The 25606-nt window shown below is 42.2% G+C and overlaps 1 protein-coding gene across 1 annotated transcript in view; it reads left to right on the forward strand.

Moving 5' to 3' along the window:
• The window catches only part of SMG6 (SMG6 nonsense mediated mRNA decay factor), a gene marked incomplete at its 3' end in the record, with an annotated part of 299777 nt that overhangs the window by 83349 nt on the left and 190822 nt on the right, over positions 1-25606 (forward strand). The window contains exon 10 of the mRNA XM_080712911.1: positions 8911-9056. Coding sequence (XP_080569037.1) covers positions 8911-9056 — 146 coding nt within the window. The remainder of the gene's footprint in view (positions 1-8910; positions 9057-25606) is intronic.

Raw genomic sequence — 25606 nt, forward strand, 5'->3', positions numbered from 1 at the left:
CCCTGTTTCAAAATAAAGAATACAAAGTAAGGCTGGGGGTATAACTTGAAGGTAGAATGCCCCTCGGTTCCAGCCCCAGTACCACCAAAAAAAAAAACCTGCCCAGAGAAAACTGTCCACGATTAATATTTGGTGTATATTTTTTGGTCTTTTTTTATATCACACACACTTATTTGCTCTTTATAAGTATAAAAAGCAGTCATTAAATTGCCTTAAAATTGTTTTCATTAACTATATGAAGGTTTCTGCACACTATTAAAACATGTGAGACAGCTTTTTTCTTCGGTACTAGGGATTGAACCCAGGGACATTTTACATTTGAGCTACAACTCCAGCCCTATATTTATTCTTTTTTTTGTTTTGTTTTGTTTTTGGTGGTACTGGGGGTGGAACCCAGAGGCTTTCTACAAACTCTGGGCTATACTCCCAGACCTTTTTTATATTTTATTTGGAAACAGGGTCTCGCTAAGTTGCTGAAATCCTCACTAAGTAGCTGAGGCTGGCTTTGAACCTGTGCGATCCTCCTGTCTCAGCCTCCCAAGCGCTGGGATTACAAGCGTGCGCCACCACACCCAGCTTTATTCTTTATTTTGAAACAGGATTTCACCGAGTTGCAAAGAGCCTCACTAAGCAGCTGAGGCTGGCTTCGAACCTGTGTGATCCTCCTGTCTCAGCCTTCCAAATGCTGGGATTATAAGCATATGCCATCACACCTGGCTGTGATACAGCTTTTAGAAGTCTAGTACTTGTCGGACATGGTGGTCCACACTTGTAATCCCTGGGCTTGGGAGGCTGAGACAGGAGGATCACGCAGGTTCGAAACCAGCCTCTGCTGGTTTAAGGGACCCTGTTTCCAAATTTAAATATATATATATATATATATATATATATATATATATATATATATATATATATATAAATAAATGGGTCTGGGAGTGTAGCCCTGAGGTAGAAGGGTTTCCAGGAACCCCAGTACCATACATAGACACACACACACACACACACACACACACACACACACACACAGCCTTAACTGCACTTACATACTTTTTTTGTGTGTCTGTGGTACTGGGGATGGAACCTAGGGGCTTTCTACCTCCGGGCTATACTCCCAGACCTAGCCTCACTAAGTAGCTGAGGCTGGCTTTGAACCTGTGTGATCCTCCTGTCTCGGCCTCCCAAGCGCGGGGATTGCAAGTATGAGCCACCATGCCCGGCTTGCACTTATATACTTAATGTGAAGGACACAGGGATTGGTTAAAAACCCATTAGCTTCATTTATTTACTTATATATGTATATCCATAAAAACACATAATTTGAACTGGGTGTGGTGGCGCACAGTTCTCTTACCAATATTTGGGAGACTGAGATGGTATGATCACAGTTCTCAGCCAGCCTCGACAACTTAGGCCATCTGTAACTTAGTGAAACCCTGTTTCAAAATTAAAAAATAAGTGCATGCTTATAATCCCAACATTCGGGAGGCTGAGACCGGAGAATCACAGTTCGTGGACAGCCTCAGCTACTTAGTGAGGCCCTCCACAACTTAGGAGACCCTGTTTAAAAATAAAGAATAAAAAATAGGGCAGGGGGTGTAGCTTGGAGGTCAGATGCCCCTGGGTTCCATCCCCAGATGTGCAAAATAATAATAATAATTATTATTATAAATAAAAAATAAAATAGGGCTGGGGCGTAGCTCAGAGGTAGAATGCCCCTGCATTCCATTCCATTCCTAGTATCACACACATACACACACACACACACAAGCCACATAATTTTATTTTGTCATTTTCCCCCCATAAATAATAATTGATACCATCCTTCAGTTTAATATAATTTTATCTTTGTAATATGGGGAAGGAGTAAAGATTATTTCTCAAAGAGAAAATATAAAACTACCTTTAAGCCAGATGTGGTTAATCCCAGTACTTGGAAAATCGAGACAGGAGAATCACAGGTTTGAGGACAGCCTCAGCAAGTGGGGAGATTCTCAACAACCTAATGAGACCCTGTTTCAAAACAAAATGAATAAAGCCAGGTGTGGTGGTGCACACTTATAATCCCTGTACTTGGGAGGCTGAGGCAGGAGGGTCACACAGGTTTGAAGCCAGCCTTAAGCTACCTAGTAGCTTAGTGAGACACTATTTCCAAATAAAATATAGAATAGGGCTAGGTTGTAGCCCGGAGGTAGAATGCTCCTGTGTTACATCCCAAGTAACACAAAATGATGATGATGATGATGATGATGATGATGATGATGATGATGATGACCACGACAACGACGACTGGGGTTATAACATAGAATGCCCCTGGGTTCAAGCCCCAGTACCATTTATTTTTTTTATTTTTATTATTTTTTTTTTTTGGTGGTACTGGGGTTCCTGGAAGCCCTTCCTATCTCCGGGCTACACTCCCAGACCTATTTTTACATTTTTCTATTTGGAAACAGGGTCTCCTATGCCAGCGCATGCGCCTGGCTTCGAACCTGCGCGATCCTCCTGTCTCTGCCTCCCAAGTGCGGGGATTACAAGCGTGCGCCACCACGCCCGGCCCCAGTACCATTTAAAAAACAAAAACAGAAATAGCCGGGCATGGTGGCGCATGCTTGTAATCCCAGCGCTTGGGAGGCTGAGACAGGAGGATCGCACAGGTTCAAAGCCAGCCTCAGCTACTTAGTGAGGCTCTCAGCAACTTAGTGAGACCCTGTTTCCAAACAAAGTATAAAATAGGTCTGGGAGTGTAGCCCAGAGGTAGAAAGCCTCTGGGTTCCACCCCCAGTACCACCAAAAAAAAAAAAAAAACTATTTACAGGTAGCGTGAAGCCAAAATCACAAGATTTGGGTTATAAAACTGGGAACCATTGCGTGTTTTGTTTGTTTGTTTGTTTGTTTGTTTGTTTGTTTGTTTGTTTGTTTGCGGTACTGGGAATAAAATCCAGGGGCATTTTACCACTGAGCTAAAGCCCCGGCCCTATTTTTTAATTCTTTATCTTGAAACTGGGTTTTACTACGTTGCAGAGGCCTCACTAAGTAGCTGAGGCTGGCTGAGAACCGTGACCCTCCGGCCTCAGCCTCCCAGGCGCTGGGAGCACAGGCGTGCGCCGCCAATTCCTGCCTGAATGCCTCGTTATTGACCCGTACGGTGGGTACTTTTGTCTGTGCTTCACTCAGCTGTTGTCTGACAAAGTAGATCGGATTTGAATAGATCCATCTTCCCTCTTACCTGTCATGAAAATTACTCTTACCTACATCCTTACTCATTTGAATCTTTTTCCTTTTGTTTTAATCATATACTGGTTGAAAGGCAAAGAAGGATTTTTAAAAAAAACTTTATAAGAAAAGAAACTGCAGGTATTTGACCCGTGCTCATTTGAGGCTTCATTCTGATCCAGGGAGTGTTAATGGATCTGTTTCAGTTCCTGCCCCAGGGAAGAGGCTTCCTCAGACACTGCTTAGGAGCAAGACTGTCCCACGTGACTGTCCTGTTGCACTGTGCTGGCCTCCTGCTGCCTTTCAACGCGGAGACACATGGTTCTGAAACTCGCCCAGTGTGGCTGCTTTTCAAGCAGAGTGAACTCTGCTCTTCTCGTAATGAGAAGTGCAACCCCCCCCCCTCCAATCAGAAAGAGTGCTGCACAGTGTCAGGATTTAAAATGAAACCTTTGTTATAGCCCATGGGGAAAAATGGATCCAGTCCAGCCCCAAACATCACTCTGCCATTCCAAATCTACCAAGAGCAGCTCTGAAACTTTTGAGGGAAAAAATGTTTTGTTTTGTTTTGTTTTACTTGGAGGGGGCACTTGAAATGGCATGTGGGGAGGAAATCAGACGTATGGCATGTTTCATGCCAGTGGGAACGAGGACAGCTCAGCCGAGCTGTGTGTGAACTGTCCTTGATCCGTCACTGTGGCATGACTTCTGTGCACCAGAGGGTCAAGCAGCAGGAGTTGCCATCCACGGCAAGGAATGAAGATTGTCAGGATTCCTGAAAGCTCTAGGGTTTTCTAATTTGGGGAGGGCACTACTCAATGGGGAAAGGGCCAAGGTTGGGGTGAAATTAGCAGCACCTTTCTCTGAAACTTGGAACTGTTTTGTGTCTTTCCAGAAGGGTTCCCTTCCCTGTGGCTTTCCAGAAGCTATTTACTAGTCCAGCCTAGAGCTGTTCCCCAATCACCCCTCAGTGCACCACAAGCAGTTTATTTGGGGGGAGGGGTGCTCCTGAGGGTGGGTAAAAGATACTTTGTTGACCAAGAATTTTTCAGCATGGCCCTAAGGCCCATATGCCTGTTTTCTCTCTCTAGCACCAAGTTTGTGTTTTATTTCAGAGGACTTCAGCTGTGGTTTGTTCTTGTTGCCAAAGGAGCTCCAGGCATGCACCACTGTTTAGGATCCAGTGGCCACATTTGGCAAGCAATGATTCGAATGACCTCTCCTTAGGAGCCCTAGGTCACAGGCTGGATTTCTGCCTCCCTCCATTACAGGCTCTTCCTGTATTAGGAGTGGCAGTTGGCCAGGGCATTATATTTCCATGGCCTGAAAACATACAGACCCTGATGAGCAGAGGCTTGTGAGAGGGAGGAGGACAGCAACATAAGAAAGGCTGAAAGAGATAATTGGGGCCCTTAGTCTTGGGGTTCTTTAAGGGGAAATTTAGGATTCTTAGGTGGAACGATTACTGTGATTGTACCTAAGAGAAATGTCTGCTTGCTTGCTGCTGCTGCCGCTTCCTCCTCTTCCTCTTTATTTTTTAAAATTTTGGTGGTACTGGGAATTGTGCCCAGGGGCATTCTATCTCTGAGCTATACACCCAGCCCTATTTTATTATTTTTATTTTTTATTTTTTTGGTGGTACTGGGGTTCCTGGAAGCCCTTTTACCTTAGGGCTACACTCCCAGACCTATTTTATTTTTATTTTTTTTATTTTTTTTATTTTTTTAATTTTATTTTATTGGTGCACTGTATTCATACATCATAGTGGGATACAAACTTTTGTAGACATACATGCACACATCGCCCAGTCAGCCCCCACCCGATCCCCACCCCATTCTCTCTCCATCCCTCCTTCCCATGCTTGGCTTAGTGGTTGACATCTAGTATTATAGCAATTTATCCAAACTTAAAAATGATAATCTCACATAACAGTTTCATTTGTCTGATACCAAGCGTTTGATGATTTAAAGATAGCATTTCAATATTTCTTTTTGCTTTCTTTCTTACTAGAGCATATTTTTTTCTGTTTTTTTAGGTGAAACTATCATATATTTATATATTTATTTTTCAGAAAAAAATCTATCCTAATATGGAATATGAATTCTAGATACCCAAAACGATCTTGAAAAAGAACAAAGCTAGCAGATATATATTTTCTGATTTCAAACCATATAAAGCTACAATAATTGAAACAGTGTAGTACTGTTCTAAAGGCAGATATATAGACCATTGGAGTTAAATACAAGCCTAGAGCTAAATTCTTCCCTATATTGTCAAGTTATTTTTGACAAGGTTTCCACGAACATTTGGTGGTGGAAATAATAATCTTTTAACTAAATATTGTTGAAAAATAATAATTACATGGAAAAGAATAAAATTGGACCTTTACCTAATCCCATATACAAGTATTAACTCAAAATAGATAAAAGACCTAAATATAAATCTTAAGACTATAAACTTTTAGGAGAAAATCTGGGTCATAAAACCTCACAACATTGAAATTGGCAGTGATTTCTCGGATATGATTTCAATGGCACAGGCAACAGAAGAATATACAAACTCCCTAAAAAATAAAAGAAAATATTGTATATCCAAAGACAATGTAAACAGAATTAAAAGTTACTAATAGAATTGGATAAAATATTTCCAAATGCTATATCTGAAGGTATATTAATATTCCAACTAGAAATCCTAAAAATTAACAACAATAAAGGCAAACAATACAACTTAGAGATAGGTAAAAGACTAACATAAATAATGAATCTCCACAGATAACCAATCTTAGTAGTCTGTTGGATGGAAAATCTTGTTTCTCTGGTTCTGGTGAGTGTTACCTATTTCTTCTTTGTAGTTAATCTCTTTGAGTATTTTCTCTAGTGCTGGTTTTGAAGACATAAATTCCTTCAGTTTCTGTTTGTCATGGAAGCTTCTTATTTCTCCATCTAATTTGATAGAAAGTTTTGCTGGATAGGAAATTTTTGGCTGGAAGTTGTTTTCTTTCAGAGTTTGGAATATGTTACTCCAAGCCCTTCTGGCTCTCATGACTTGGTTTGGGAAGTCTGGAGTGATTCTAATTGGTTTGCCTCTGAATGTCAGTTGGCCCTTTGTTTTTGTTGCCTTTAAGATTCTCTGCTTGGCTTCCACATTGGTCATTTTGACAATTATATGGCGTGGGGATCCTCTTCTCCGATCCTGTCTAAAGGGAGTTCTATAAGTTTCCTGGATCTGTGTATCAACCTCTTGCTCTATATTTGGAAAATTTTCTGCTATTACTTCCTTGAAGAGATTGTTGATCCCTTTGGTATCACTTTCTTTTCCCTCCTCTATTCCAATTATTCTTAGGTTAGCTCTCTTAAGATGGGCCCATATTTCTTCAATGTCAGATTCCTGCTGTTGGATATTTTTTTCTAGATTAGAAACTATGCATTCATTTTTGGATTGCTCATCTTCTAAGAGCGAGATTCTGTTCTCCATGTGGTCTAATCGGTTGTTTGTGCTTTGAATTGAGGCCTTTACTTCATTAATTGCATCCTTTATCTCTTTTTGGCTCTCTCTGAGTTCTTTTCGAAGCACCTCTATTATTTCTACAGTTATTTTCCTGATTTGATCTTCTAGAAATCTCTGATTTTCTGTTTTATCAGGTTCAGATGTTGTGGGGTTGTGCACATTCATTACTCCAGTGTTATTCCTCTTTCCCATGATTTCGGAGGTTTGTGCCTTCTCTGGGTTCTTCCCTTGGGTCACTATGGCTTCACTTAAGGTGCTCTGGATCTTGAGTCTGTATTATCTCAGACCCCACTACTCCTTTACTGGGTTGTATCACAGAGTCTCCGACCCAGGGAGTCGATAGAGGCTGCTTTAAACTATGGGGGGTGCCAAGTTGCACGTTCTCCTATGGTGTGATATCTCTGCCACCACCACTCCCTCACTGGGTCAAGTCCCAGGAGGCACAATACTGGGATTTCTCCTCTGTGGCCCGCAATTTGACTCACTGTTCTTGAGTATGCAGATGTAGCTGTACTGGACTCGGTGAATTCACTGCTGCTGCCGCTGCCGGTGGCAATATGGCGCCTCTGCCACGCCCTCGGCCATGAGGCTGGCGTATTTTTTCTTCTCTGGTTTTGATTTCCACTCTGAATCCCTGCAGCGTGTGCTGAGCTCTGCCACTGGGAGCTTAAAATGCTGTCTGCGCGGAAAGATCCCGCCTGGCTGTTCCACAGCGGCTCACCTGGCTTGCTGTAGCCGTCCGTTGAGTTCGCCGCTGCCTCCGGCAGTATGGCGCTGCTGCCGCCCCAGACCTATTTTATATTGTTTTTATTTGAAAACAGGGTCTCTTAAGCCAGCGCAGCTGGCTTCAAACCTGCGCGATCCTCCTGTCTCCGCCTCCCAAGCTTGGGGATTACAAACGTGCGCCACCACGCCCGGTTTATTTTTATTTTTTGAAAGAGAGTCTCATTAAGTTGTGGAGGGCCTCATTAAGTTGCTGAGGCTGGCTGAGAACCTGTGATCTTCCTGTCTCAGCCTCCTAAGTACTAGGATTATAGGCTTGCCACCACCATACCCGACTTAATGTTTGGTTTCTTTCTTTTCTTTTCTTTTCTTTTCTTTCCTTTTTTTTTTTTTTTTTTTTTTTGTGGTATTGGGAATTGAACCAAGAGGCATTCTACTCCCGAGCTACATTCCCAGACTAGTTTTACTTATTGGAAACAGGGTCTCACTAGGTTTCTGAAAGTCTCCCTAAATTGCTGAGGCTGTCCTTGAACCTGTGATCTTCCAGTCTAGCCTCCCAAGTACTAGAATTAAAGTGTGCGCCACTACACCTAGCTCATCTGATTTTTGAAATATACAAAGAATTGTTCCGCCGAGCATGGTGGCGCACGCTTGTAATCCCCGCACTTGGGAGGTGGAGACAGGAGGATTGCGCAGGTTCGAAGCCAGCCTCGCTGGCTTAAGAGACCCTGTTTCCAAATAAAATATAAAATAGATCTGGGAGTGTAGCCCGGAGGCAGAAGGGTTCCATCCCCAGTACCGTCAAAAAAATAAAATAAAGTAAAACAAAGAATTGTTATACAATTCATATACAAAGAATTGTTATAAAATTCTTATACAAAGAATTGTCAGTGTCTTGTGACTCCTTTTATAGAATACAGTTTTTCTGCAAAAACAAAAAAGGTGTGGAGGATAAGGGGTAAGGGCAAGTTACATTAAAAGGAAAGGATAATAAAGCAAACATATAAAGGAAGAAAACCACACTTCACAAACATTTTATAATCTATCTTAAGTATTCCCTTTTGAGGAAAAATTCGTTATAGAATACAGTTTTTATACCAGAGAGTTTGGGGACTATGTAGGTGTTTGTTAAAGAAGAAAACAAAGAAAAATTGTTTACTATTTAGGAAAACTGATTTGTTTCAGAGAAACTTATGTCAGCTTGAATCCAGTTCTTGCCAGGGGTTAGGAAATAGCATACCAAAGTATAATAACTCATAGTGATTTATCCAAGAATTGAGTTGTTTTCATCTCCAGACCCTTAACACTTTATTTCTTTTTCTTAACTCTGTTAAAAATTGTAGGATACCAGGAAGGTTTGTGAAAGTAAAATGAAATGCCCTAGTCATTAGTTTTCTACGTATAAGTGGTTGGGGGGTGGTCTAAGTGCTCTTGGGGATATGCCTTACCAATGGTTCCCTGTATCTGCAGAATGGAGACATTTACTGCAGTGGCTGAGAAGGTCCTCAAGGAGTTCCAAGTGTTGCTGCAGCATAGCCCATCTCCTATCGGAAGTACCCGCATGCTGCAGCTTATGACCATCAACATGTTTGCTGTGCATAACTCTCAGTTGAAAGGTAAGGAAGACCCAGTTACTTTATCTAGGCAGGGATCGGTCTGGCTTCCTTCTTATACTATCTTACCACCACCCTTGCCTCCCAAACACAGACAAGCTGCCTTCCTCACCACTGCCTCTCAGATCTTTAGTTTAATTCTCGGATAACTGGAGGATTCTCTAGTTCTTGGGTGGGATAGAAAGAGGGAATCATGGGAGTAGGACTTAATTTGCAAATCAGAGATGCTGAAGCACATCTGGCCATGCTAAAAGCAGCAGCAAGGCCTCTTGGAGACTGCAGACCCATAGACTCTCCCAAGGGAGAGGCATTGCTGAAATGTTTCATTGCAGAGACCATACGCTTGGCAGGGATTAGGAATAGCTGTTTCTGGACTCATGTACCCTGTTTGTTCAATATGGAAAAGTCTAGTTCCCTATGGGATATCCCTTGTGGGAGCCTGCCAGAGAGTAAGAACAGAGAATTGATGAGCTTTGGTGACTCAAATCTGGAAGCACAAAAGCCACCAGGCGCAGAATTTGGCTAACGTACTGGTATGCGTTCTCAAGTGCTTTTCTGAATACTCTTTGGGATTTGGGGATGAGGGGTAGAGTAGTGGAGGAGGGAAGGGCAGATTGGCAGGGATTTTAAATGTTCTGATGACCAGGTCACAGTCGAAGAATGTTAACAGGATCCTTTCCCTTCTTTCTACTCCACTTAGGTAAGGTTGATGTGATTTGAATTAATGGAAATATGCAGTGTCGGGATGACATTATTTTGTGTGTATACATTTTATTTTACTTACTTATTTATTTTTATTTTTTGCAGCATTTGATTAATGCTGCCAAAGGATCATTTCAGAGTATGGACAGAGAGTGGTCTCAGGGTTAGAAGGTCATTGTCTGAAATGCCAGGAAGTGGGAATTGCCCCATGGAGACTGTTGCAAAGTAGATCTAGTGTTTCTGAACAGAGTGCCGCTAGCTCTCTTGTTGCACCTTTTCACAGAGCTTTCTTTCACCCTGAAGTTGATTTATTTCCCTTCCCATTTATATTAGGGACTTACACTAAACTTGCTGGTGGCAGGAAATTTCTTCCCTGATGAGTGAGTATGCCATACTTGCCCTGGATATAGGGTTCCTCCTGGGTCTCGGCAAGGCCCTAGCTAGTCTGCTTTGGTTTTCAGTCACATCTAAATTCTGGAAGACTTTTTTCTCTTGGGCTGCCTGTTACAGCATTTAGAATTCCCAGCAGAAAGCAAGATATAGAAGCTTTGGAGCCTTTTTGAACTTGGCTAATTATTTCTGAGATGGTTATTTGTTTAAATGATGAGGAAACATGGAATCCTGAAGGTCAGTGCTGGTTTTGAGGAAGGAGGAAATAAGGTTTCCGAAGTGCTCTCCGGGTGAGGTGGTGAAGTGCAACATGAGCAAGGTTTCTGCTTCCAAGAAGGAGATTCACCAGACCCTGGAAGTAGGGCCTCCTGAGGTGCCCTCCTACTAAAACAAGTCACCAAACTTAGTGGGCTACCTGTCACAGAGCTGCTGCCAAAGTTATGATTCAGCATCTAATAACCTGGGACCTGCGTAGATGGGAATGTAAAGGGCCTGCAGCTCCCGCCTGTGAAACATCTGTTTTCAGAAGCTTTTGCTCTGTGGAGAGGAATATTTGGCTTTTTCTCCTAGGCCACCATTTGAGGCCAAGGTACTTTTCCTAGCACTTTTTCACAGTTGGTCAGAAGAAGGACCCTCGAGCCAGGAACAAAATGTTAAAATGCCTGTCCTTGTGACTCTACTCCTCATTTCTAACATCGACTCTTACCTCCACGAGGCAAGAGGAGACCGAGCAGAGGTGGTCAGAGCTCCAGGGGTGTTTCAGGGAAAAACAGCCCAGGCCACAGGATATAACACTCCGCTAGGACACAGAGCTCTGTGGACATGCTGCCAAGTACCTGGTGTGCAGCTGAGGCGGCTGTCCAGACCCCACTGTGTGGGCTGCCATTGGGAGAGGGCTGAGCAGAGCACTCAGCAGGGCTGGTTGGTGGGAAGATGCACTTTTCCATTTCCCAGCACATGAGTCATTTCTCTGGGTCCCTGTGCTGTGCTTGCACGGACAGTGGCAAGAAGGGGGTGTTGTGGCTGAGTAGCAGCATCTGTGCCGGGGGTGGAGAGGGAAGGCAGTTGGGGAGAGGGTAAAGATTTAAATCCTTCGCTGATCAGCAGCAGTTTGAATCACATTTTTATGAGTAAGGAAGTGATAAATCAGCCCTGTGTGTTCAGCCCCCAGGTTCCATCTGCCAATGCCCTTCTAAAGGGTTCTCTCTGGGCCAGTCTGCACATTGTCAGAGTCGCCACCCAGCCATGGGTCGTTCCTGCTTGTCTCAAACCAGGAACCAAGACCTGAGGCTTCCTCGCCCTCTCAGGTGCTTGGGGTCTGTGGTGATTTGGCAGTCACTACAAGTCACAGGATATCTGGGCCATCATTTTTCCTTCTGTTTCTTCCTGTACATATCCTTCTGGGTGGTGTTTGCATATGTCAGTTCCTGGACTCTGTGGAAGAGAGGGAGGATCCCAACCTGAAGCCGAGGTGACCTTGTGGGCCACAAGGAAGTCCAGATCTCAGTCTATGCCTGGGCCTTCCCCCTAGATGCCCTAGATGTGGGATCAGGAGCCTGATTTGGAGAATAAGAAGGAAGTCCTTACTTAAAAAGTATGCCCTTTCCAGCCTCAGCTACTCAGTCAGGCCCTCTGCAACTCAATGAGACCCTGTCTCAAAATAAAGAATAAAAAATAGGGCTGGGGTATAGCTTAAAGGTAGAATGCCCCTGGGTTTCATCCCCAGTACTTGGGGGCGGGGAGGATAAGTATGCCCTTTCAAGCCTGGCTTGGTGGCAAATGCTTGTAATCCCAGCATTCAGGAGGCTGAGACAAGAGGATTGCGGTTCTTAGACAGCCTCAGCTACTTAGTGAGGTCTTTTGCAACTCAGTGAGACCCGTTTCAAAATAAAGAATAAAAAATAGGGCTGGGGGTGCAGCTCAGAGGTGGAATGCCCCTGGGTTCCATCCCCGGTACCACAAAAAAAGTATGTCCTTTCTTGATGCCTTTCATGCTATCATTAATCACTCATTTTATTTATTTTTTTCAGTACCGGGGATGGAACCCAGGGGTATTCTACCTCCAAGCTACACCCCTATCCCTATTTTTTTAGTCTTTTTATTTTTGAAACAGAGTCTCACTGAGGTGTAAAGGGCCCCACTAAGTAGCTGAGGCTGTCTGTCAAACTGCGATCCTCTGAAATGCTGAGATTACAAGTATGCGCCACCATGCCCAGCCTATTTATTTATAGTTTTGTTAAATGCTACCCTTGTGTAATTACCTTCTTTTCACAATTTCTGTAACCCAGAGATGGAAATCATATTGCTACTAGCACTTTAGTGTGAGTACTTTTCACATACACTTTCCTTGTGGACATATAGCTGTTAAAAATTTGGATGCTAGGGAAAGCAAACAGGGAAAAGCTTAGCTGGTAGGGAGAAGATGGCATCTTTTACTTTTTCCTAGCTTGTAGTTTTCCTTGGAGCCAACACTGCTTATGGAGGCAGAGGTTGTGAGGTCAGATTGCTGCTCCATCCTTCCCACCCATGGGGGAGATAAATTGAGTGTTGAGCTCTTTCACCTCATTTATCAGGTAAGCACTGAGGTCTCAGTAGTGGTCTTTTTTTTTTTTTTTAGTACTGGGGGTTGAACCCTGAGGCATTCTACCTCCAAGCTGTACCCCCACCTTGAGATAGATTTATTTATTTATTTATTTATTTATTTATATTTATTGCAGTACTGGGGATTGAACCTCTGAGTTACACCCCCAGTCCATTTTTAATTTTTTATCTGGAAACAGGGTCTCACTAAGTTGGGGAGGGCCTCGCTAAATAGTGAAGGCTGACCATAAACCTGTGATCTTCCTGTCTCAGCCTCCCAAGTACTGAGATTTCAAGCCTGAGCCACCATGCCTGGCCTTTTATTTATTTATTTATTTATTTATTTATTTATTTATTTATTTATTTATTTTTCCTTTGGTACTGGGGATAGAACCCAGGGGCATTCTACCTCTGAGGTATACCCCCAGCCCTATTTTTTATTTATTTATTTATTTTTTTATTTATTTTTTTTTTTTTTTGCGGTACTGGAGGAAGAACCCAGGAACATTCTACCTCCAAGCTAAACCCCCAGCCCTATTTTTTATTTTATTTTATTTATTTATTTATTTATTTATTTTTTTTTTTGGTGGTACTGAGGGTGGAACCCAGGAGCCTTCTACCTCCAGGCTATCCTCCCAGACCTATTTTATACTTTATTTGGAAACAGGGTCTCACTAAGTTCCTGAGAGCCTTACTAAGTAGCTGAGACTGGCTTTGAACCTGCGCGATCCTCCTGTCTCAGTCTCCCAAGCGTGGGGATTGCAAGCGTGCGCCACCACGCCATGCATTTTTATTCTTTATTTTAAAATAGGGTCTCACTGAGTTGCAAAGGGCCTCACTCAGTAGCTGAGGCTGTCCTTGAACCGCGATCCTCCTGTCTCAGCCTCCCAAATGCTGGGATCACAAGCGTGTACCACCACGCCTTGCCATTTAACACTGCAATAGCCCTCCGATTGGCTGACATAATGCTGGAGGGTGAACTAAACCACAAGTACTCCAAGAATTCTAATTTTTTAAAAAAATTCTATAATTTAAGGAAATAAAACTCTAGTTTCTTAAAGAGGACTAATTGAAGAAACATTTGTGGTAGGGCATCATTGAAACCCTATTACATCCCCCATCTGTGCCTAATTTGCTCCAGTCTGGCCTCTTCTCCCATTCCCTTCTTTTTTTTCTCTCCCCGTTTTACACACTCACATTTCCTTCCCTCTCTCTCTCTTTCTTTTTAAAAAAATGTTCAATAATTTTTGGAATCAAAACCATCTCAGGCACACTGTTTTATTTTACTGTATTATTGGATTATACTTCTTATAAATTATTGGATGTTACTTATTGGCCATCACTGGAATAAACTTTCCTTTTCTGTGCCCTCAGTCTCTTTTTCTTCTTCTCTACTGATTCAGAGTATGTCTTCATTTCAGCCTTTTAGAAAAGCCCTGGTAGCAGCAAGAGGGCACCCAAGAGACAGTTTTTGTGTATGTCATTGGTGGTGCTTCCTCTGAGGGAACATTGGGGGCCAGGATTGAGGTAGAGCTAGACTTGCCTTCCCTTGATGATCATTAATGCTTTCTTTCATGGTGTCTGTAATCTTGAATTACAGAAGGTAGAAGGATGCAACATGTGCATTGCAGACAGGATGGATAGCTGTTTACAGGGGACTGAGAGGGTGTGGGGTTCTTCATGCTGTCCTTGGTATAGGAGTTGACTCTAGTTCAGAAGTTCAGTTCATGGCCAGAGTTTGTCTTCCAGCGTTCAGTAAGGTCTTGGAGACCTTAGAGAGGAGCAGCTTGCTCTCCTGTGACAACTCGCCTCTTTAAGTTTCTTACCCGGGCAGAATGTATGAAGTGCCTAATCTTCTGCCTATCAGAGCAGTCATACAGAAAACCCACCTTTCGTAAGGGGCTAGGCTTAATTTAACTGTAAATTGTCCCTCTCGTTCTTCCCATGTTTCTGTGTTAGAAGCCCCTGTGCTTTTTTTCCTAGAGGCTCATGAGTAGATTTCTACAGGCAATCGGAGCTACCAGGCCTTCATTTTTAGAACTTCTTAGGTTAAATTAACAGGGTCAAGCTGGGTATGGTAGTGCACACTTGTAATCCCAGTGCTTGGGAGGCTGAGACAGGAAAATGGCATAGGTTTGAAGCCAGCCTCAGCTACTTAGTGAGGCTCTCAGCAACTTAGTGAGACCCTGTTTCCAAATAAAATAAAATAAAAAAATAGGTCTGGGAGTATAGCCCGGAGGTAGAAAAGCACCTGGGCTCTACCCCCAGTACCATCACCACCAACAACAAAAAAAGATAACAATGTGGTTTGGTGTCCATGACTGGTTTAGTGGAATGCAGAGGCACGTTGTACCATGGTTGGCCAGTGGTTACTGTGAACTGTGTGTTTCATTTTAGCCCATATGTTTTTCCCTCCTATATGTGCTTAATTCTGAAGGAGAACCATTGGGGGAATTTTGGCAGTAGGACTTTCAGCCACGATTTCTATGTTTTGTGTGTGTGTGTGCACGTGGGCGTGGGCACACGTGTGTGTGTGTGTGTGTGTGTGTGTGTGTGTGTGTGTGTGTGAGAGAGACAGACAGACAGACAGACACACTTCTCTCCCTGGGATACACCACCATGCCTATTTTATATATATATATATATATATATTTTTTTTTTTATTTTTTTTTTTTATTTTTTTTTTTTTTTAAACAGGGCCTCACTAAATTGTAATCCCAGCATTCGGGAGGCTGAGACCGGAGGATCACTGTTCACGGACAGCCTCAGCTACTTAGTGAGGTCCTTTGTGACTCAGAGCCTCATTAACTTTCTGAGGCTGGCTTTGACCCTTTGATCCTCCTTTCTCAGCCTCCCAAGTACTCGGATTACAAGCTTGTGCCACCACAGCCCGACTCATTTCTGTACTTTTTTAAAGAAATCTTTTTCTGCCTGGGTTTGGTGGCACAGACCTGTAATCCCAATTGGCTGAGACTAGAGGAATGCAGATTCTAGGCTAGACTTAGCAATTTAGCAAGACTTCAGCCATCTAGTGAGACCTTGTTTCAAAATTTAAAAAAGGAAGCTGGGTGTTCTGATGTATACCTGTAATCCTACTATGTGGGAGGCTGAGATAGGAGTATCATAGATTCTAGTAGGTCAACCTCAGTTACTTCAGAAATCTAGTAAGACCCTGTTTCCAAATAAAAAATAAAATAGGCCGGGTGTGGTGGTGCACGTTTGTAATCCCCACGCTTGGGAGGCTGAGACAGGAGGATCGCGCAGGTTCAAAGCCAGCCTCAGCTACTCAGTGAGGCTCTCAGCAACTTAGTGAAACCCTGTTTCCAAATATAGTATAAAATAGGTCTGGGAGTATAGCCTGGAGGTAGAAGGCCCCTGGGTTCCACCTCCAGTACCACCAAAATAATAAATAAAAATAAAATAAAATAGTGCTAGAAGTGTAGCTAAGAGATAGAATGTTCCTGGGTTCTATCCCCAGTACCACAAAAAAAGAGGGGGTTGCTGGGGGTGTAGCCCCAAGGTAGAATGCCTTTGGGTTCAACCTCCAGTACTACAAAAAAATAATTTTCTTGGGGAGTACAATTCTAAATGTTTATATTGATGGAGGAGGAAGAGGAGTAGATCAACTTAGGCCTTCCGCCATATACTTACTGCAAATTGAATGCATAAGGGAAAGAATTGTAATTTTTCAAGAATGTGACCAGTAATGACAATAGCAGCAACAACTCTGATAATACATGATGAAACTTTTTAGTTATTACATAGCTGTTTTCATTTCATTCCCCCTGTCAGCCCTCTAGGAGACACTGGGCAGGTATTTTGTTGACTGTTTCATAGATGATTAGAAATACATCAGAAAGGTTAAGTGACCTAAAAATAGAGTTGCACAGCTAGTAAATTACACCCCAATCTCAAGTGTCTAGCATTCTCTCTCAGACAACATAAAATTTTCTCTAGACAGCTAGCCAATACAAGAAATTTTTTCTGCCCAATCAGAGTAGTCCACTATTCTTTGCTGAGGAAAGTGACTCATGAATCAGATCTAAGCCTAAAAGAGGAACAGAAGTAGAAGTGAGAGAGTTGAAGAAAGAATTCTCACAAGTGACTTGAGCCTTGGGAACCACAGGTAATAAGCTGGCAGAAGCTTGTGGTTTGGTCAAATTAAGGCTATGTGTGGTCCATGTTTACTATTCTTGGGTAGAGGAGAATCTCTCTCTTAAAATGGAAAGCATAGCTGGGTGTGATGGCACATACTTGTAATCCCAGCATTCGGGAGGCTAAGACCGGAGGATCTCTGTTCACGGACAGCCTTAGCTACGTAGTGAGGTCCTTTGCAACTCAGTGAAACCCCGTCTTAATAAAAAATAGGGCTGGGGGGTGTGGCTCGGAGATAGAATGCCCCTGGGTTCCATCTTCAGTACCAAAGAAATAAAAAAAGGAAAAATTTTTCATGGCCAGTTGGTAAAAGAAGTGTTTAGTCTTTCTCTTGATTCTGGATATGATTTGTCTCTTAAAAAAGAAGTTTTTTTTTACCTGGGTTTGGTGACAGAAGCCTGTAATTGCAGTACTTGGGAGGCTGAGACAGGAAGATCATAGGTTCAGGAACAGCCTCAGCAAGGTAGTCAGGATCTCAGCAACCTAGCAAGACACTGTTTCAAAACAAAAAATTAAAAAGGTCTGGGAGTATAGTTCAGAGGTAGAATGCCTCTAAGTTCAATCCCCAGTACCACCAAAACAAAACAAAACAAATTTGCTTTTTACATACATTTAGAGAAGAGAATATTTATAATTTATATAGAAAAAAAGTATGAGAATATAAAATATTTGAAAGACGATAAAGAGTCAGTAGAATCTTGTTGGTACCTAAGATGCTTTCTGTGTATTTCATCCTTATCATAGCTCCTCCCCTTGCACCACAGGTAACTATCATCTGACCTCCAGAATTTATTCCCATGCTTTTGTTTTTAAAGATGTGCTCCATGCAGGAGAGGTTGTCTTTGTCCAGCTTGTTGTGGCTCTCCAAGAAGCTGAGCCAGTTGCTGCCCATTCATGATCTCCTTGCTCTTCTAGCTGGGAGTATCTTCCTTGCAGGCCGACTTGAGCTGCTCCAGGTCCTCAAGGTTGATGCTGCTGGTCAGGTTCTGGAGGATAGGCCCATACTGGGCTATGACTTAAAGGGCAGGAGATGGAAAGATAGCAAGTACTGCTCTGTGGGCACTGAGAGAGGAAGAGGCAGGCCCAGGGGATGCTTTGAGAAGCTCAGGGTGTGCATATCCCCAGTCCTGGTTCCAAACAGCGTCCAGAGCCTGCTCCCTGCTCCCACCGCTTGTGCCGCCTCCCCCATGCCTGTCCGTCTGTCTGTCCGTCCGTCCTTCCTTCCTTCCTTCCTTCCTCTCTTCTTCCCTCCCTCCCTCCCTTCCTTCCTCCCTTCTTTTCTTCCTTCCTTTTTTCCTTTCTTTTGCAGTACTGGGGATGGAACTCAGGGGCATTGTACCTCCGAGCGACATCCCCAGCCCTATTTTTTAGTCTTTTTATTTTTGAAACAGAGTCTCACTGAGTTGTGAAGGGCTTCGCTAAGTAGCTGAAGCTGTTCTCAAACCACTGTCCTCTGGTCTCAGCCTCCCAAATGTTGAAATTACAAGTGTGTACCACCACGCCCAGCCCTCCCTCCTTCCCTCCCTTCCTTCTTTTCTTCCTCCCTCCCTCCCTCCCTCCCTCCCTCCCTCTTTTCCTCTTAGGGATTGATACCAGAGTCATTCTACCTCTGAGCCCCATTTTCTAATTTTTTAATTTGAAACAGGGTCTAAGTTGTGGAGGACCTCACTAAATAGCTGAGGCTGGCCATGAACCTGTCATCTTCCTGTCTCATTCCAAGTACTGGCATTACAAGTGTGCACCACCACACCTGGCTCCCCATGCCTTTATTAATAGTGTAATCATCTGTGTATCTCTAAACAAAACGTAATTTGTTTTGTTTGCATATAAATGGAGTCATACTAATCATACTACTTTTTTTCTTTTCTCTCTGGCTTATTTTAGGTTCCAGGTAATGTTTGAGTTCTGTCCATGTTAATGTAGAAAGTTCTTAACTGTGCATGGTGGCACACACTTGTGATCCCAGTACTTGGGAGGCTGAAACAGGAGGATCACAGGTCCCAAGCCAGCCTCAGCTACTTAGTGAGGCCCTCTATAACTTAGTGAGACCCTGTTTCAAAAATAAAAAGAATTAGCCAGGCATAGTGGCACATACTTGTAATCCCAGCATTCAGGAGGCTGAGACAGGGGGATCGTGGTTCACAGACAGCCTCAGCTACTTAGTGAGGCCCTTTGCAACTCAGTGAGATCCTATTTCAATAATAAAAAGACTGAAAAAGAGCCAGTTGTGGTGGTTTGCACTTGTAATCCCAGCATTTGGGAGGCCGAGACTGGAGGATCCCGGTTCGCGGACAGCCTCAGCTATTTAGTGAGGTCCTCTGTAACTTAGTGAGACCCTGTTTCAAAACAAAGAATAAAAAATAGGGCAGAGGGTATAGCTCGGAGGTCAAATGCCCCTGGGTTCCATCCCCAAACCCGCAAAAAAAAAAAAAAAAAAAAAGACTAAAAAATAGGGCTGGGGATGTAGCTTGGAGGTAGAATGCCCGTGGGTTCCTTCCCCAGTACTGAAAAAAAGGAAGGAAGGAAGGAAGGAAGGAGAAAAGAATTTAAAGAACAAGGCTGGGGGTGGGACTCAGAAGTAGAATTCCCCTGGGTTCAATCCCCAGTCCCCCCCCCAAATGTAGATATTCCTAGTTCATTCATTTTAATTGCATTTCATTCATTTATTAGTTATTTATTAGTTTATCCATTCTTTTGTTGATGGACATTTGGGTTCTTTTTCTTTTTTTTTCTTTCTTTTTTTTTTTTTGTAGTACTGAGGATGGAATCCAGGGGCATTCTACCTCCAAGCTACATCCCTACCCTATTTTTTATTCTTTATTTTGAAACGGGGTCTCACTGAGTTGCAGAGGGCCTCAAGTAGCTGAGGCTGTCATCGAGCCGCGATCCTCCTGTCTTGGCCTCCTGAATGTTTGAGATTACAAGTGTGCGCCAACACACCTGGCTGGGTTCTTTTCTTTAGGGCTGTTAAAAGCATTGATTCTGTTGATATATCATCATTTTAACTATTGTTACATTTGGATTTATATATGCCATCATGTTTTTGGAAAAGTTTCATAGGAGACACTGTTCCTGTTTTAAGTATGCATTTAAGTTGGTTTGGCAGATTTATGTGCCCAAGTAAATATTCAACACAATCAAAATAGAGAACATTTCCATTATTGTAGAAAGTTCTCATTGTTACCATCCTAGTTGATCTCTACTTCTGGCCCTAGGCAACTTCTTTCTTTCTTTCTTTCTTTCTTTCTTTCTTTCTTTCTTTCTTTCTTTATCTATCTATCTATCTATCTATCTATCTATCTATCTATCTATCTATCTATTTTTGTACTGGGGATTAAATCCAGGGATATTCTACCTCTAAGATAGACCCCAAGCCCTATTTTATCTATTTAGTTTTGGCGGTACTGGAAATGGAACCTAGGGCCATTCTACTTCCAAGTGACACCCTATTTTTTTTTGTTTTGTTTTGTTTTGTTTTTGGTGGTACTGGGGGTGGAACCCAGAGGCTTTCTAGCTCCGGGCTATACTCCCAGACCTATTTTATATTTTATTTGGAAACAGAGTCTCACTAAGTTGCTGAGAGCCTCACTAAGTAGCTGAGGTCCCTATTTTTTTTTCTTCTTTATTTTGTAATAGAGTCTCACTGAGTTGTAAAGGGTCTCACTAGTAGCTGAAGCTAGCCGCAAACCCGGATCCTCCAGTCTCAGCCTCCCAAATGCTGGGATTCCAAGTGTGCACCAACCACACCTGGGTCCTATTTTATTTTTATTTTGAAACAGGATCTCGCTAGATTGATGAGAGCCTCACTACTTGCTGAGGCTGTCCTCAAACCAGGGACCCTCTTGTCTCAGCCTCCCAAGCCCTGGGGTTATAGGAATGTGCAACCACGCATGGGTCCTAGGCAACTTTTTTTGTTGTTGTTGTTGTTGTACTGGGGGTGGAACCCAGGGGTATTTGACCTCCGAGCTACACCCCCTGCCCTATTTTTTATTCTTTATTTTGAAACCAGGTCTCACTAAGTTGCCGGAGGGCCTCACTAAGTAGATGAGGCTGTTTGCGAACCACGATCCTCCTGTCTCAGCCTCCCGAATGCTGGGATTACAAGCATGCGCCACCACGCCCGGCTATTTCATTCTTTTGGATTCTTTTGGACTGTAGCTCAGAGGTAGAATCCCTAGTAACACCAAAAGAACAAGAAAAAGAGAAAAAGAAATTTAAATTTATTTACTGAAGTCCTTTTGATAAAAAAAATTTCTCAGTTTTTTAAATTTGTCTGAAAAAGGCTTTATTAGCCAGGCATGGTAGCACACTTCTTGTAATCCCAGTATTTGAGAAGTTCAGACAGGAGGATCTTGCAGGTTCGAAGCCAGCCTCAGCTACTTAGTGAGGCTCTCAGCAACTTAGTGAGACCCTGGTCTGGGAGTGTAGCCAGAGGTAGAAGACCCCCTGGGTTCCATCCCCCAGTACCACACTCAACAAAAAAAGGCTTTATTTTTGCCTTTTTTCCTCTAAAAGATTATATTCCCTGACAATAGAATTCTAGGTTAGCTGTTATTTTCCTTCAGCCTACTTAAGATATTTTACTGTCTTTGAGCTTCTTTTACTGCTTATTAAGGTATGCTCTCAATCTAATTTGTTTCTTTCTTTTTTTTTTTTTTTTAATCCATCAGCCAGGTGTTTGATCCCACAGAGGCTGAGACAGGAGGATCACAGGTTTACTGTAAGCCTTATTAGCTACTTAGTGTGGTCCTCTGCAACCCTGTTTCAAAATAAAAAAGAGTGCTGGGGGCTGTAGCTTGGAAGTAGAATGCCCCTGGGTTCCATTCCCAGTACCACAAAATAAATAGATAATAAATAAATAAATAAATAATCTTAGCTGGTAAAAGAAGAAGAAAAGTAATCGGTCTTTTTTTCTTAGTGCTTTCTAGTCTTTTTTTGTGATACTTGGAAACCTAGGAGCAATCTACCTCCATGCTACACCCAGCATATTTTATAAAAATAAAATTATTTTTACTTGAAACAGGGTCTTGCTATGTTGATGAGAGTCGCACTTTTGCTGAGGCTGTCCTTTAACTTGAACCTTTTGTCTCAGCCTTCCAAGTACTGGGTTACATGTGTATACCAACATGCCTGACCTTTCTAGATCTTTTAAAAATCTTAGCTGAGGCCGGGTGTGGTGGCACACACTTAAAATCCCTGTGCTTGAGAGGTTGAGACAGGAGGATCGCACAGGTTCGAAGCCAGCCTCAGCTACTTAGGCTTTCAGCAACTTAGTGAGACCCTGTTTCCAAATGAAATATAAAATAGGTCTGGGAGTATAGTCTGGAGGTAGAAAGCTCCTGGGTTCTACTCCCAGTACCACCAAAAGAAAAAAAAATCTTAGCTGAAAGCCGGGCATGGTGGCACATGCTTGTAATCCCAGCACTTGGGAGGCTGAGACTGGAGGATCGTGGTTCATGGCCAGCCTCCTCAGCTATTTAGTAAGGCCCTCTACAACTTAGTGAGACCTGTTTCAAAATAAAGAATACAGCCAGGCATGGTGGTACACACTTATAATCCCAGCATTTGGGAGGCTGAGACAGGAGGATCACAGTTTGAGGACAGCCTTAGCTACTTAGGCCTTCCGCAACTCAGTGAGACCCTGTTTCAAAATAAAGAATAAAAATAGGGCTGGGGGTGTAGCTCAGAGGTAGAATGCTTTTTGGTTCTATCCCAGTACAGGGGGGAAAATTTTTTTTTAGCCAGGCGTGGTGTCACAGTCACAAACTTGTAATCCCAGTACTTAGGAGGCTGATGCAGGAGGATCACAGGTTTGAGGACAGGCTCAGCAAATAGTGATTCTCAGCAACCTAGTAAGACCCTATTCAATCTCCAAGTCCAGAAAATACATAAATAACAGAAATATTTGATGTTCTGTAGTTTTAGTGACTTATTTAGGTTTGAATGTCCCCAACCCCAACCAATTTTGGAAAATCTTTTAGTTTTTTTTTTTTTTTTTTTTTCTTCTGTTTTTTTTCTTTTTTTTTAATTTTATTTTATTGGTGCACTGTATTCATACATCATAGTGGGATACAAACTTTTGTAGACATACATGCACACATCGCCCAGTCAGCCCCCACCCGATCCCCACCCCATTCTCTCCCCATCCCTCCCTCCCATGCTTGGCTTAGTGGTTGACATCTAGTATTATAGCAATTTATCCAAAGTTAAAAATGATAATCTCACATAACAGTTTCATTTGTCTGATACCAAGCTTTTGATGACTTAAAGATAACATTTCAATATTTCTTTTTGCTTTCTTTCTTACCAGAGAATATTTTTTTCTTTTTTTTAGGTGAAACTATCATATATTTATTTTTCAGAAAAAAATCTATCCTGATATGGAATATGGACTCTAGATACCCAAAACAATCTCGAAGCAAAAACAAAGCTAGAAGATGTATATTTTCTGATTTCAAACCATATAAAGCTACAATAATTGAAACAGTGTAGTACTGTTCTAAAGGCAGATATATAGACCATTGGAGTTAAATACAAGCCTAGAGCTAACTTCTTCCCTATATTGTCAAGTTATTTTTGACAAGGTTTCCACGAAGATTTGGTGGTGGAAATAATAATCTTTTAACTAAATATTGTTGAAAAATAATAATTACATGGAAAAGAATAAAATTGGACCCTTACCTAATCCCACATACAAGTATTAACTCAAACTAGATAAAAGACCTAAATATAAATCTTAAGACTATAAACTTTTAGGAGAAAATCTGGGTCATAAAACCTCACAACATTGAAATTGGCAGTGATTTCTTGGATATGATTTCAATGGCACAGGCAACAGAAGAATATACAAACTCCCTAAAAAATAAAAGAAAATATTGTATATCCAAAGACAATGTAAACAGAGTTAAAAGTTACTAATAGAATTGGATAAAATATTTCCAAATGCTATATCTGAAGGTATATTAATATTCCAACTAGAAATCCTAAAAATTAACAACAATAAAGGCAAACAATACAATTTAGAGATAGGTAAAAGACTAACATAAATAATGAATCTCCACAGATAACCAATCTTAGTTGTCTGTTGGATGGAAACTCTTGTTTCTCTGGTTCTGGTGAGTGTTACCTATTTCTTCTTTGTAGTTAATCTCTTTGAGTATTTTCTCTAGCGCTGGTTTTGAAGACATAAATTCCTTCAGTTTCTGTTTGTCATGGAAGCTTCTTATTTCTCCATCTAATTTGATAGAAAGTTTTGCTGGATAGGAAATTTTTGGCTGGAAGTTGTTTTCTTTCAGAGTTTGGAATATGTTACTCCAAGCCCTTCTGGCTCTCATGACTTGGTTTGGGAAGTCTGGAGTGATTCTAATTGGTTTGCCTCTGAATGTCAGTTGGCCCTTTGTTTTTGTTGCCTTTAAGATTCTCTGCTTGGCTTCCACATTGGTCATTTTGACAATTATATGGCGTGGGGATCCTCTTCTCGGATCCTGTCTAAAGGGAGTTCTATAAGTTTCCTGGATCTGTGTATCAACCTCTTGCTCTATATTTGGAAAATTTTCTGCTATTACTTCCTTGAAGAGATTGTTGATCCCTTTGGTATCACTTTCTTTTCCCTCCTCTATTCCAATTATTCTTAGGTTAGCTCTCTTAAGATGGGCCCATATTTCTTCAATGTCAGATTCCTGCTGTTGGATATCTTTTTCTAGATTAGAAACTATGCATTCATTTTTGGATTGCTCATCTTCTAAGAGCGAGATTCTGTTCTCCATGTGGTCTAATCGGTTGTTTGTGCTTTGAATTGAGGCCTTTACTTCATTAATTGCATCCTTTATCTCTTTTTGGCTCTCTCTGAGTTCTTTTCGAAGCACCTCTATTATTTCTACAGTTATTTTCCTGATTTGATCTTCTAGAAATCTCTGATTTTCTGTTTTATCAGGTTCTGATGTTGTGGGGTTGTGCACATTCATTACTTCAGTGTTATTCCTCTTTCCCATGATTTAGGAAGTTTGTGCCTTCTCTGGGTTCTTCCCTTGGGTCACTATGGCTTCACTTAAGGTGCTCTGGATCTCGAGTCTGTATTATCTCAGACCCTACTACTCCTTTACTGGGTTGTATCACAGAGTCTCCGACCCAGGGAGTCGATAGAGGCTGCTTTAAACTATGGGGGGGTGCCAGGTTGCACGCTCTCCTATGGTGTGATATCTCTGCCACCACCACTCCCTCACTGGGTCAAGTCCCAGGAGGCACAATACTGGGATTTCTCCTCTGTGGCCCGCAATTTGACTCACTGTTCTTGAGTACGTAGATGTAGTTGTACTGGACTCGGTGAATTCACTGCTGCTGCCGCCGCTGGTGGCAATATGGCGCCTCTGCTAGTTTTTTTTTTTTTTCTGAATCAGGAATTGAAACCAGGGGCTGTCTACCTCTGAGTCCTGTTTTTTATTCTTTATTTGAAACAGTCTCACTAAGTTCCTGAGGGCCTCAGTAAATAGCTGAGGCAGGCCACAAACCTGTGATCCTCCTGTTTCAGCCTCCCAAGTACTGGGATTACAAGCTTGTGCCACCACACCCAGCCCTAGTATTGTGTCTTTTTTTTTTTTTTTTTAAATGAAACTCAAGGGCTTTCTACCTCCAGCTACACCCCCAGCCCTGTTTTTTATTCTTTATTTTGATGCAGGGTCTTACTGAGTTGCAAAGGGCCTCACTAAGTAGCTGAGGCTGTCCTTAAA

This window comes from Muscardinus avellanarius (assembly GCF_963383645.1).
Source record: "Muscardinus avellanarius genome assembly, chromosome: 16".
Classification (NCBI taxonomy): Eukaryota; Metazoa; Chordata; class Mammalia; order Rodentia; family Gliridae; genus Muscardinus; species Muscardinus avellanarius.